Source organism: Sphaeramia orbicularis, chromosome 19 (genome assembly GCF_902148855.1).
Source record: "Sphaeramia orbicularis chromosome 19, fSphaOr1.1, whole genome shotgun sequence".
NCBI classification, from domain to species: Eukaryota; Metazoa; Chordata; class Actinopteri; order Kurtiformes; family Apogonidae; genus Sphaeramia; species Sphaeramia orbicularis.
The window spans coordinates 42,154,741-42,168,858 of NC_043975.1; the positions used below are offsets into that span (position 1 = coordinate 42,154,741).

Here is a 14,118-nt window from a genome sequence, read left to right on the forward strand (position 1 = left end):
TATCCTCTTTTATTTGGACATTTTACCAGGGAGTATCTGATGCTACTTTCTTTTTTTTTTTTGTTTTTTTCCTACTTGTCTTGTCCAGCATCCTAACAGCAGAATGGTAGTCTGGCGCCTTTTGGGGCTGAACAAATTTGCTTTGCCAAGGGTAACTTCATAAAGTATATGAAGTGCCCCTTGATATTCTACTGTGGTTATTATGAGTTTTGTTGAACCACATTTCGATGCCGGACCTGACATGGGGGGGATAGAAGGGGAGAGAGCAAGAGAGAAGAAGGTGGTTAAGACCCTCACAAGAAAGTATCAACAATACAAACAGTAACAACCATGGTGATAATTATAATGGTAACAATAACTACAACCAGAACTGAGTAAATGGGGCAGAGGAGAGAGACAAAACAAATAAACAAAACTACAAAAAAAAAAAAAATGTAATACATAAGACCTATGAAATGATGAATACAAGAAAAGAAAGCATGAACAAAATATTGTATGCCACGTTCACACAAATAATACCTGTAACAAATAATACCAGTAACAAATCCACATAACATCAGTTGTTCACATTAATCTGCTGTGACAGAGTGAACAAGGCAAAGAGAATGAGGTGAAGAACACAGGCATGCAACCGCATCCGCACTCCCTCCAAGAATCAGGGACCGACCAAGAGGGCCCCAAGGCCCAGCCCACCAGCAGACACCACAGACAGGGGGAATCCAGCCTGCCCCCCCCAAGAGGCGACAGCGCGCCCGCCCTGAAGATGGTCGAGGGAGGCCCCCACCAGAGGCCCCACAGCAGCCGAGCACAGGCCCCGGGGGGCCAGGGACACCCCCTGGGGCCTTTGTTTTGCTTAATTCAAGAAAAAAAATCTGTCAATGGAACAAGTGAAAACTATCTCGTTCAGATTTGTTGAAATCAGATTTTCCAGATCTACTGTCTATAAGTCAGTTCTTATATCTCACTGAAAAGTTCCTCTTAAAGGTGATTCTGTCTTATTTTAAAGCTGCGGGAGACTTTCGTGACCAATTTTTCATCAAATCTGTCCAACCTCAGTCATATCCTCAGTATCATGAATCTGTTAGTCTGTCTGTCATTACTCACCTGAATCTCTTCCCTCATGGTGAACAGTTTCTTAGTTCCATCCATCAGAAACAAACCATGTGTTTACAAACAGAGTCGGGAGGGAACTCAGGCATCTGAGGAATTTTCTCATGGCGTGCATTGTCGGAAACGGCAGCGGCAGTACAACCATATGATATTATATGGATGGAACAAACACGACACGGAAACGGCTGAAACGTGGAAACGTCTAGAGCAGTGGTCCCCAACCTTTTTGTACTACGGACCGGTTTCCTGCATGAAAATTTTCCGTGGACCGGTAAGAGGTGCGGGGGCTCCAATAACAAAAAGCTTTGTCAGCTCAGAGCGTGTGATCTGAAACACTTACACTGTATATCAAACAATTACAATGATTCTACAGTAGAATATCAACTCACCCTAATGCAAAATCAGTCAGAACCCTGGACTTGTTTCCCTGCAACTACACAGTCCCATCTGGGGCTGATGATCCAGTCTACTACTTGGTAATTCATCATCACAGAAAACCCAGCCACACAAAGATATGAGGTTAGAAACGGAAGAAGGACTTTCAGGGCTTTTGTGGCGATATCCGCATATTCTGCTTTGACTTTAATCCATAGTAGTTTAGAGCAGTTTGGAGGTACTTGTTCATCACCTATTGGGATGAACTTGTAACTGAGGCAGGACTCATGATATTTCCTTCTAAATGCAGCTTTCTGTTTGCAGGGAGTCTGTGACCCTTCTGCAGCCTCATTGTTTCTTCCCGAAAAAGTTCTCCAGTGAATTTTGTTTTTGGCTCATTTCTTTAGCTTGTGTTACTACTGATTCATAAAACGGCGCACCTGAGTTTAGCGGTTGTGAGGCGAGGGCGGAAACGGGCACTTTTCAAAATAAAATCTCCAGAAGACTAATGGAAAAAATTGCTTTAATATTAACCACAATTTTTTTTCCTTTGTGGCCCAGTACCAAATGATCCACAGACCGGGGGTTGGGGACCACTGGTCTAGAGGAATATGCATAGAGGAAAGGAAGCTCCTGCCATTTCCACATCCTGTCCATAGCAGCTGTCGCTGTCAGGTGGCTGCGCGAAACTCTGTGTCCCACAATGTATGCCGCAACAAAATTCCTCAGATGCCGAGTTCCCTCCCGGCTCTGTTTGTAAATGCATGGTTTGTTTCTGGTGGATGGCACTAAGAAACTGCTCACCGTAATGCAAGAGATTCAGGTGAGTAATGACAGACAGACTAACAGATTCATGAAACTGAGGATATGACTGAGGTTGGACAGATTTGGTGAAAAATTGGTCATGAAAGTCTCCCGCACCTTTAAGTGTGATGAGATATTTGGACTGGAAATAACAAAAATCCACTTGGTCAGATGTAGATTTTTGCAGTGCAGGCACTAATGCAGCCCCAGAGCATCACAGATGGTTGACCAGATTGACCTGAACACTGATAACCGGCTGGATTGTCCATCTACTCTTTAGTTCATCCACGATTTCCAAAAAGAATTGAAATAGTCATTTATCTGAGACACACATCAGTTTTCCACTTGGCCTCAGTCCATTTTAGATTAGTTTTGGCCCAGACAGAAACAGCTGTTACTGGGTCATGTTCACGTGCCTGTTCGAGCTTTAGCCTCTGTTTGTGAATGGAACAGTGTTTCTGCAGTGTTACTGAGTCCATCCAATCACCTCCGTTGTAGTATCATGCCTGGTTTAATGCACTGCTACCTGAGGACTCAAGGATCAGGGTTATCCAGTATTCATTATTATTCTGGTCTTGTTTCTTCAGCATAGAGTCAAGGGGGGGTTTACACTGCCCAGTTGACCTGTTAAAGTGCATGTGTTTGGATGGTGGGAGGAGGCTGGACTATCTGGACCCACCTCATGGAACTGAACCCATGAGTGTTGGATGTTGGTGTGAGATGACGGTTCTAACCACTGCACCACCCAGTGTTATTTTAAAGTTATGTGTAACTCTAAAGGCGGCCTTACACTGTGCGAGTTTAGAGACGATTTCTCACTCATGCAACTATTTCTGGGATCGGGTCCGATGTGCCTCTAATCGTGTGTCGTGCTTCGTGCAGTGTACATGGGGTAAAGAGAAGTGACTAGCACCTCACGACCAGCAATCATGTGTTCGCAAGGAAAACGGAGCTGTTTGAAATCCTGCTCGCTCCTCGTGAGTGTATCGTACTGTCAAAGCAGTGCCACGAACCGATGTGCCTCAAATTCTCACACTGTGCATGCGCGAACACAGACGCGTACAGTAGCGTACAAGCTAACAGTAGCTGGCTGTTGGCCTAGTGCAGTTTAGCTTTTGCAGCTTACCTCTAGTTCTCTTTGCTGTAGGATGACAGCCCATACTGTCCACGTCTGGCCAACCAATTCTTGCACCAAACACATCGTTGTCTTTTCTTCTTTTTTGATTCCCCGCAGATAATGGCACATATTACCAAAGCAGCTCGTTGGTTTTTGTTTAGCTCTACCATTTCATGACTCACACCAATACATAATCGTCTATCCACTTTTATGGATTCCTTGGTATTTTAACGTTGTATTTCCGGATACAACACTCAAACGTGTCATGCGTCCTGTGGTGTGTGGTCCTACAGTGTGAGCAGTCAGGTCGCATACGAGCGTCGGTCCGTGCAGTGTGAGAACATGAATCGTGAACCTGACTTTACGACTGATTCGCACAGTTTGAGATGGAGCTGCGTGCAACGATCGAAATAATCGCACAGTGTATGGCCACCTTAATGTAATGTACTCCTCAGGTTTATTCTGATTTGACATAGTTTCTAAGCCTTTTTGTTTTTGTTTGATGGTTAACGTTAACTATTTTCAGCCCTTTAGTGTCTTCACTCTTCAACAGTAACAAACAGATTCAGATTCAGAAAACTTTATTTATCCCATACATCCCAAACATCAGCACAGACATCAGCCCACATCCAAAGCGCAATGTGACGAACATAAATAAATCAGTGCACAAATACAGGATTATTGAACGCAACTACAAATAAATGCATTTAAATAATCAAAAATAAATAATCAATAAATACAAGTGCAGACTAAAAGACTAAAAGACCCTATTGGGTCCGCTAATATTTAAAAAAAAAAAAAAAAAGAAGAAAAAAAATCATATGAAATGACTAAAATGGCTTCTGTCAGAGTTTAAAAATGTGATAGCTGAAGGAATAAAAGATTTTGAATATCTGTTGGTTCTCCTCTGAGGAGCGTGGAAACACCGGCCTGAAGGCATCAAGGCAAACTTCTGACACAACACATGGTGAGGATCCCTGATGATGGACTGTGCTTTTCTCACCACCTGAAGCTCCCAGAGGGAAGCCAAGTCTCTCAGTTTGACTCCAATGATCTTGGAGCATGTTTTTACAATAGCATGCAGACTGTTCTTGTTTTTCACAGTTAAAACATTGAACTGACAGATAAAAGAAAAAGTTAAAAGGCTTTCAATAAATGAACAACAGAAGTTTCTTAAAATCTTCTCACTGACATTAAAAGAGTTCAGTCTCCTCATTAGATGGATTCTCGGTTGGCCCCTCTTCACCACAGATTCAGTGTTGGCATCAAACCTGAGCTTACAGTCAAAAATAGTGCCAAGAATTTTGTATGAATCCACAATCTGAACATCTTTACCATGAATTATACAAACTCATTTTAGTTCAGGTTCCACATTCAGTCCAATTTGATAGCCTCCAATAGGCCAGACCAGTACGATAATAGATGTAATAACCTATAAATAATAACTGTTTTAGTGTGGGGAAAAAATAAATTAATTATGAATATGTGAATAACCTGAACAACTGTATACAACCTGAAATTTCTATGGATAAACAAGTGCAGTTTCCTCATTACTCAGCTATTGTCTCATCTTATTATTAACAAAATTTACAGATTAGAGTGGATTTAAAAATTACACTGAAGATATTAACACTCAGTGGTGTTCAGGGGCCACATTCAGCCCAATTTAATGTCAGCTGGGTCAGATCAGTATAAATACTGTCATAATAACCTGTAAATAATTGTAACTACAAACTATTGTCTTTGTTTTAGTGGGAAAAAAGTAAAATTACAGAAAATAGTTTACATTTACAAACTATCCTTTCACAAAAAATGTGAATAATCTAAAAAACCTTGAACTTCCTGAAACATCTGAAGTGAAGCGTAATTTTACCAATATTCTCCCTATTACTGAATGCTTAAGTTGTAATGCACATTAAAGGATAGTTCGTAGATGTATATATTTTTCCTGATGAAATTTTACTTATATTTTCCTGATCCAGCCCACTACTGGGGTATATGGGGTGTCCCAAAAAATGTATGCACACTTTAAATAATTGTAAAGTAAGTGTTTATTAAAATTCCTTTAATTTTCCAAATGTAATAGAATTTCCAAACATCCTTTTCTTGTTTTGTCTGTTCCTCCTGTTCTCAAACTGACGTCCGTTCTGGTCCAGACTCTGCTGACAACAACCAATGGAATCGCACACATCACCAAACAGTTCCCTTGGTGTTTGCGTGCATTCACCTTCAATGGCTGCCCTCAGTTCAGTGACTGTTGCAGGTCTCATAGCGTAGACTTTGTCTTTTAGGGATCCACATAAAAAACAGTCTAGTGGTGTGAGGTCTGGGGAACATGAAGGGTATTCAACCAAACCCCTCCGTTGAATCCACCTGTTGGTCCACTTCACCAGACCTCACAGCACTAGACTTCCAGAGTCTGGACCAGAACGGACATCAGTTGAGAACAGGCAGAACAGACAAAACAAGAAAATGATGTTTGGAAATTCTATTACATTTGGAAAATTAAAGGAATTTTAATAAACACCTACTTTACAATTATTTAAAGCAGTGGTTCCCAACCTTTTTTGGCTCATGACCCCATTTTTAACATCCCAAATTTCTGGCGACCTCAGACTTTCAAAATGGAGACTTTTTTTGGCTAAAATTAATTTGTTTTTGATCATGCAATAGTTTGCTATACTATGTTGCAAATAAACGTTCATTGTAGGCAGCATTTAGTCTATATAATGTATATTATCATGGACGGAGGCAGAAAAGCCAGGTGTAGATTACTGCACAAAGCAGATATGTACAGTCAGTCCAGCATGGATTTACAGGGCTGACAATTAATATTGAACAAACAAGAACTCAAACTATGAATTATGAAAGAGCTGCAGCATCTGAAACCAACCACAATGAACATTTGACACATAAACAGAACCACAGATAAACAGAACCACAGTGCTTCAGTTTCATCTTCACAGTTTGTCATGTCTTTTATGGATTGTAATTGTCTCTCTCAACTCACCATGTATTTTTTATTAGTAAGTTTTTGTTTTATTTCTATTAATTACTAGAAATTTCAGGCGACCCCACTTGGGGTCCCGACCCCAAGGTTGAAAAACACTGATTTAAAGTGTGTATCCATTTTTTTGGGACACCCTGTATGTGGCCTCTGAAATAACATGAGTCTGACAGGCCTGTGTTGAAGGCTGGACCATGGACTTGACCACGATAGGAGTGAATCTAGCTGGTGCAACGGACCACCGGTTCATTTGTTTACTTCCCACTCTTCTTGGTGCGATAGACCACAGGTTCATTTGTTTCCTTCACACTCTTCTTGGTGCATCAGACCACAGGTTCATTTGTTTCCTTCCCACTCTTCTTCCTTCCCCTTCATTTGACTTGTGCCAAGCATGCAGTATTTCTCTGGTTGAACTGACCTCCTTCTGTCCATTTATTGTTGCCACCTTTCTTTTCCTGTCCTTTCCCCCCTTTTCCCCTCCCCTTCTTCCATTTTTGGTTGGTTTGGGGGTTTCTCTGCTCAGAATAACAACAATGACCATGCGTCGATGTCGGTGAGTATGGGTGTCTGGCTGTTCTGCTGCTTCTCTACAGGCCCAGGGGAAATGAAACGCATGCTTCTGTTTGTGGAACCTCCACCACCTCAGGCTTGTCTTCACTGTTTATGTTTTTAGACAGAACTGGAACCAGTCACTGTAATTATATCTCAGAGCATGTCTTTGTGTTTTTAGATTGATGTCTTTTTAACACTTTTGCATGTGATTTCTGACACGTTCTTGCTCCATTTCTTGTTTTTTTTTTGTTTTTGTTTTTTTAATTATATATTATAATTTTCTTAACCTCCTGAGACCCAGGAAATGTCAGCAAAGTACAAGCTTTTTTTGTTTCTTATTAAATACGTGCCTATTTTGGAAACATCATGATGCAACAGTTTTTTTCAGATGCAGTTTTTAAAATTTTTATGGAATGTCCTTTATGGTGGACAGTTTTCTTTTTCTTTTTTTTTTTTTTTTTTTTTTTGTATAAAGTTGTGAAACTCTTGTCCACAAATGTGGACAGAAAACCCATAGCTGAGTCTGAGGAGGTTGATTATAAATGTTGCCATAAAATACCATCAGAGTGGATGAAGTTTTCTTCCTTTTATTTTGAATTAGTTTTTGTTAAAACATAGTGAGAAATTGGTAAAATAAATAAACAATGAGTAAATTAGAGTATTTTATTTATCCCAGGGGAAATTATTGTGTGCTACAGTTACTCTTGCAAGTATAAGAACAGTAGCAGGACATAATCAATCCTACATATAAACCTGTACTGAGTGTAGGGATGTAACCATATGAAAATTTCATATCACAGTTATTGTGACCAAAATTATCACGGTTATCATTATTATCACGGTATTATTGAAATTGTGCTCAAAATGTTCAAAAAGTACTAATACACACACTGAAATAATTTAACCAAGTTGTATTTTAAAAAATAATACTAAAAAAAAAATAATAGGCACAATGTACCTTCTGTTGGCAGAAACATTCAAATATTAACCCTTAGTGGTCTGAGCCTATTTTGTCCGTTTTTCAGTACTTTTGATTTTGCCTTTATATACTACATAAACAATTTTTTTACTATACCCATGTTTGGTATCTGTTTTTTCAGCACAACTTCATCTATATCATCTGTCTATTATCTTTTTTACTTTAACCTACTATATCAACATAAAAGGACAAAAAACACACAAAAATATATAAAATCCAATTTGAAAAATGTGTATAATTTATTGCATAAATAACACAAAGATGCTTAGCAAACCTTTTCAAAGACTTTAAAAGTGAATATTGGTTCCAAATATTAGGTATATACAATTAAAATTGTAATAAATTAAAACTATACTCAAATATTTGACATAAAAGCAGATCTTTACATAGGCGGTTTCTCCCCTAAAAGTGCAGCAATCAAACACAGTTATCATGATAATTAGAATGTAAATGGTAATCCTCACCGTCTGCAATTTTACCGCGGTTTAATTGTTATACCGGTAATCGTTACATCCCTAACTGAGTTCTATTTGTCATGTCATGATGTTGCACTAATGCAGTACACTACTTTAATTTTTGGTATGTGTTGTCATCAGCACCTTTTTTATTAACTCTGGGGTCTTGTTTGCTTAAATTTGGACATCCTCCATTTGAGTCCAGTAGAGGACCATGCCTTTTCCTGGCGCTCCATCAGTGTGTGAATGCCCTATGATGTCTCTGCCCAGTCATCAGTTTGTCTGGATGATTTAATGTACTTGGAGTGAACAGGCTGAAATGTGATACCCACTTGTCTGGAGTGTGTAGTTTACTGCAGCAGCTCAATATGTCCTGCTGTAGTTTGTCAGTATGTTGTCGGCATGAAGACAGATGTTTACAGGAATGCTGTGGGACTCAGATAAAGCCCTGTTCAGAATTGGAACCAACATGTGAGCAGACACTTCTAACCCCATTTGTTCACATCCGCCATTAAAATACATCCCCAAATATAAAAAAGCTCATCTGTTGCCTAAAACTAAGGGCCAGTTTAGAGTAGAAATGTGAACTACAGATATTCTATTTTCTTTTCGTCCATATATTTTCAGATTTTTCAGGTCCGAGGTTAACACCAGATTTGAACAGGTCCTTCCCAAAGTTGAAAACAGAGCTGAAACAATTGATCGATTGGGTGCTTGAAGCGAATGCAAACATTCAAGATTCGAGTAACTGACTCGAATTGATTGAAGGGAAATATTCTATTGCAGTTTTCCTGAATTGAAGCTTCTTTGTGCATCACAATGAGCATCCGTGTGAAACACAACAGTGGAACCAATGTTTAACAGCAGAAAAATGAAGGAAACAAAGCTTTGATTCAGGAGAATTGTGGTTGAATGATTTTTTTTTTATCACTTTGAGTCGATTAATCATTTCAGCTCTAGTTGAAAACATAATGTTTTTGTGATTACAGATCTGAGTTTGTCTTTAGTTTTTCATCAGGGGATTATATCCGTATGTATTTATAATTAGTGTGCAGGTTGTGCTTTATCGTCCACACACCATTCCTATGTTTGGGCCTTAACTGCATGAGTGTCTGTAAGAATGGACATGGATAGTGTTGATCTGCTGTGCTGTTGGCGCTAACCAAAAACATCTGTCATTTACACAACTATCCATAGTCTGTGTTAGTGTTTCACACTTGAGGAAAGGTTGAACTCATTACAGTTCCACTTAATCTTCAGTGAATTGTACGGTAAACCTTTTTGCTCAGAACAAAGCCAAATCAAGAGCACCTCAAGTCATGGAAATGCTAACAAATCTGGTTTGCTTTGGATTTTTAATCAAGATGCTGTAGAAATGTTGTCTGTGTATACTCATGATCTGAAGTTTGCCTTACCTGCATGTGTTCCGCCTTCTGGGAATTTCATAAAGTTATGTGCTGTAAAAACATATACATCATATGACCGTAAAATGTTTTAACTGATACATCTAATGATCATTTATTGGTAATAAAAGCATGTTTAATGTACACTCATGATAAACTAGGAAAAATCGTGTCAAAATCCTTTTTTTAGTTGAATTATTGACTACTGCCTTTCCAGGTGTAAGGCTTGTGATCACATATTTGTTCTGTTAGAGAACAGGAACCTTTTCATATTTGTATTAAAAACACTCTGAACTCATTTACACCTCACCACAATCCTGTTGAAATACAAATAATGTAGTATTTCAGCGTTTTAAAAAATCCTAAAGCAGGTAGGTCTAATCTTGTGGCCTTAATATCAAATGTTTCCAATGATGTTCAAATTCAGATAAATCTATTCAGTCATTGGTCTTTTAGTGGGTGTTATTTCCTATATATTAAGTCACCATTTATGTTTATGTTATTTTTGGCTATTTCATTAGAATGAAATTAACATAATGTAGTGAATATCTGTCATGAAATGTGATGTTTCATTGTTGTTTTACGCTGATGACTCACTAATTTACTTTTCTGACCTAAATTTGGTTTTCTTTAATTAACGATAATGGTGTCACTGGAACTGAAGTACTCATTGTTCCAGTTTCATGATACTGTTAATAGTTAAACATTCATTTGTCCACATCATGTTCACAGCTTTTATAAAGAAGCTGAACTTTGTCCAAACCAGATCAGGCTAAACCAGGATCATTAGTGACATATATAGTAAACCTCTTGCATTGACTTTTTGTGTCTTGTGTTTGTTTTCACTTTTAACCGGTCCTTCCCACACATTTTCTCTCCTTTCAATCCTACCCATGATCCTTCACTCTTTCTGCTGACATCATCCTTCCTCTCCTGACTCCTCCAACCCCCCCCCCGGCCTCTGTCCTTTCTCTACAGGGTAAAGTTGCCCAAACTGCCTGCATGTCAGCCTGTAAACATCTGTCCACGTCGCTGATGCAGATGCTGTTGGACACAGAGTTAAAACAGATCAGTATGGGAGCCATTCAACAGTTCAACTTAGATGTCATCCAGTGTGAATGTGAGTATTTTCAAAGCTCCTTTTTAGTCTTTTTTTTTTCTTTCTCCATGTTGAATCTATAATTATATATATATATATATATGTATATATATATATACATATATATATATATATATATATATTATATATATAAAGTCCTTGCTACAGTTTGGAAAAACAAAAAAGATATGGGACAATATTAATATTAATTTGACGACCAGACCAATGCTCAAATTGGAATTATGGTTTTTACTTTTCTGCTGATGGTATTATCTTTACTCAGCTTTGGTATCAGTATAATGCATTGACACTGCAGGTGTGTGTGTGTGTGTGGGGAGGGGGTGTCGGTCATCCAGAGTACAGTATTGTGTCACATTCCAGGAGCCTTCCAAATCCTCACTGGTATAAACTAAGGGCCGACAGCCCTGCTGTTATATAGATCATCATCAGATCTCAGTTCCAGATGCCCTCGTGTCCACCTGTAGAACACGGAAAATATATTTGTATATGCACATTTGGAGTTTAGTCATGAAACCTTGCACTTTATGCTGCATTAAATAACTTTTTTGATATGAATTTGAACTCTCTCTAACATAAGAGATCAACTTTGGGGACTTTTTTTTTTTTTTTTTTTTTTACATTATTTGTTCTCCTGACAGTAACCCTGTTCTGTTTGTTTCTGCTCAGTGTTCGCCAGTTCAGAACCCGTCCCTGGTTTCCAAGGAGACACGCTGCAGCTGGCCTTCATCGACCTACGACAGGTAAACTGAAGGGAAAAAAAGACATGAGGTCCTGTCAAGTCCATTTTATTGATACATGTACCACCACCGAACCCTCTGAACCCTGGTCCTGAACCCTGGTCCAGTGGGTTCATCCTGTGTTTTTAGGACTCTGAACCCTGGTCCAGAACCCTTGTCCATTGGGTTCATCCTGTGTTTTTAGACTCTGAACCCTGGTCCAGTGGGTTCATCCTCTGTTCTTAGACACTGAACCCAGGTCCAGTGGGTTTACCTGTGTTTTTAGACTCTGAACCCTGGTCCAGAACCCTGATCCAGTGGGTTCATCTTGTGTTTTTAGACTCTGAATCCTGGTCCAGAACCCTGATCCAGTGGGTTCATCCTCTGTTTTCAGACTCTGAACCCTGGTCCATAGCCCTGGTCCAGAACCCTGGTCCAGTGGGTTCATCCTCTGGTTTTAGACTCTGAACCCTGGTCCAGAGCCCTGGTCCAGTGGGTTCATCCTCTGGTTTTAGACTTTGGACCCTGGTCCAGAACCCTGGTCCAGAGCCTTGGTCCATTGGGTTCATCCTCTGTCCTTAAACTCTGAACCCTGGTCCAGAACCCTGGTCCAGTGGGTTCATCCTGTGTTTTTAGACTCTGAACCCTGGTCCAGTGGGTTCATCCTGTGTTTTTAGACTCTGAACCCTGGTCCAGAACCCTGGTCCAGTGGGTTCATCCTGTGTTTTTAGACTCTGAACCCTGGTCCAGAACTGTGGTCCAGAGGGTTCATCCTCTGTTTTTAGACTCTAAACTCAGACAAAGACAGAACCTCCTTCAGGTTTTGTGTCTGTGTTGCTTTCATCCACAGTTTCCACTCTTCCGTGAACATATAAATGTCCAGTGGACACCTCTGCTGTGGTCAAAGGCCTGAAATCACACTGTTAAAAAGTGGACTGAGTCAATGTAAAGTCCAAAGACCTGTATGAACTCACCTGGGTACAGATAGAACAGAACAGGCTTTGTCATCATTATACAAGTCGTACAATGAAAGCGCAGGTGGTCTGTGTCAGCAACAGTGCACTTACATCTAAATAACAACACAATAACATACAGACATTTCATAGAAGATATAAGATATAAAGCAGTGTGCAGTCCAGGATGTGCAAATTACAGACATACTGTATGAAAGGGTACATTTAAGAATATAAAAATAGTATAAAAATGTTCAAATTTAACATTATAATCAGAGTAAATATACATGATGTGTACAGATGTGTCTTATTCTTCCTGTGCATGGGCAGGACTCATCCATTCATCCTGTTCATTGGAAAATTACATCATATAAATGAATATTTGGCACAAATATTCACCTGAACTTGAAAGATGAGCAGTTTAGATTTGAATGGTCAAAGGTCTCAACATAATTTATACTCTAACATTTAATCCATATGTAAAATTTAAACTGATGATCCAAAGGAGGTCTTCACTCCTACAAAGGGGATGTTTGAAGAACCAAAGCCCCCTCTTTTTATTATGGTTGTGTTTATTGATTCTATAGTATGAACTTTTTAAATTATAGATACTTTTTTTTCCATTTATAAAGAACTGTTATTCAGGAGGGAAAAGAAAAGAGCAATGGAATGATTTAGTTTTATATTGTGATAAATTATATTGATCTTGGTTTCCAATCTTAAATAAGAAACAGAAAAGAAACCACTGATGTTAAAATGTACTTCTAATTGAATTGTAGATGGTCTAAACATATTTATGTTTTCTGTGGTCAGCTGTTTATCTTTTTTAAAAATACTTCCATTCCTCACCTTCTGGCTACGACACATTCTAAAACAGATGTAACAGTAGTAATTTAGGACTAATAATGAGTATTAACAATGAGGAAAGTAAAAGAATGTTCTTCACTGAGAGAGGAAGTGATGTCAGTTTTCCAACTGGAGTATTTCTGTCATTATCTTCAAGTCAAACTCATGTGTTAAAGGAGTACTTTTCCTCACCATCGGTCTTTGTGTTGTCAAACATTAAACAGAGGTGAATGTGTCTGTGCTTCAGCCTTAATTCAAACAGACACTTGATAATCAGTGCCTTCAGCAAAAGGAGAAAAACCCCATGGGAATACCTGATATTTGATCCCAGTGACAGTGTTAGGGACTCGGTCATAAGTAACTGTGACCTGAACCGGACTTGGAGCTGAGCCTCCACCTGTGACCTGAACCGGACTCAAAACCGAGCCTCCACCTCAGGCTCAGATTAACAGGTCAGCAAGTTAATGAGAGGCAGCCGCACTTAACATACCTCTGGAGTTTAGGCATTCTGTAGGGGCACATCCTACCACCATTTATGATCAGTCAAAGACAAACGTGTGAATAATGGTTTCATTTGTCTTCATTTCAGTAGAGTGGAGTCAGTGCATATATACCAGTGTTTCCTCTGGGAAGGGTTTCCCGTGGCACAGCACCATACCAAAAAAAACCCCATCACCATCA

At 39.2% G+C, this 14,118-nt stretch overlaps 1 protein-coding gene across 3 annotated transcripts in view; it reads left to right on the forward strand.

The window, feature by feature from the left end:
- exoc6 (exocyst complex component 6) overlaps positions 1-14,118 on the forward strand; it is a 275,638-nt gene that overhangs the window by 243,682 nt on the left and 17,838 nt on the right. For 2 of the 3 annotated variants that reach the window (XM_030121916.1, XM_030121917.1), the window contains exons 20-21: positions 10,781-10,922; positions 11,589-11,662. In XM_030121916.1, coding sequence (XP_029977776.1) covers positions 10,781-10,922; positions 11,589-11,662 — 216 coding nt within the window. Of the gene's footprint in view, positions 1-6,936; positions 6,967-10,780; positions 10,923-11,588; positions 11,663-14,118 lie in introns of all 3 variants that reach the window. The other variant, XM_030121915.1, reaches the window with a different exon arrangement.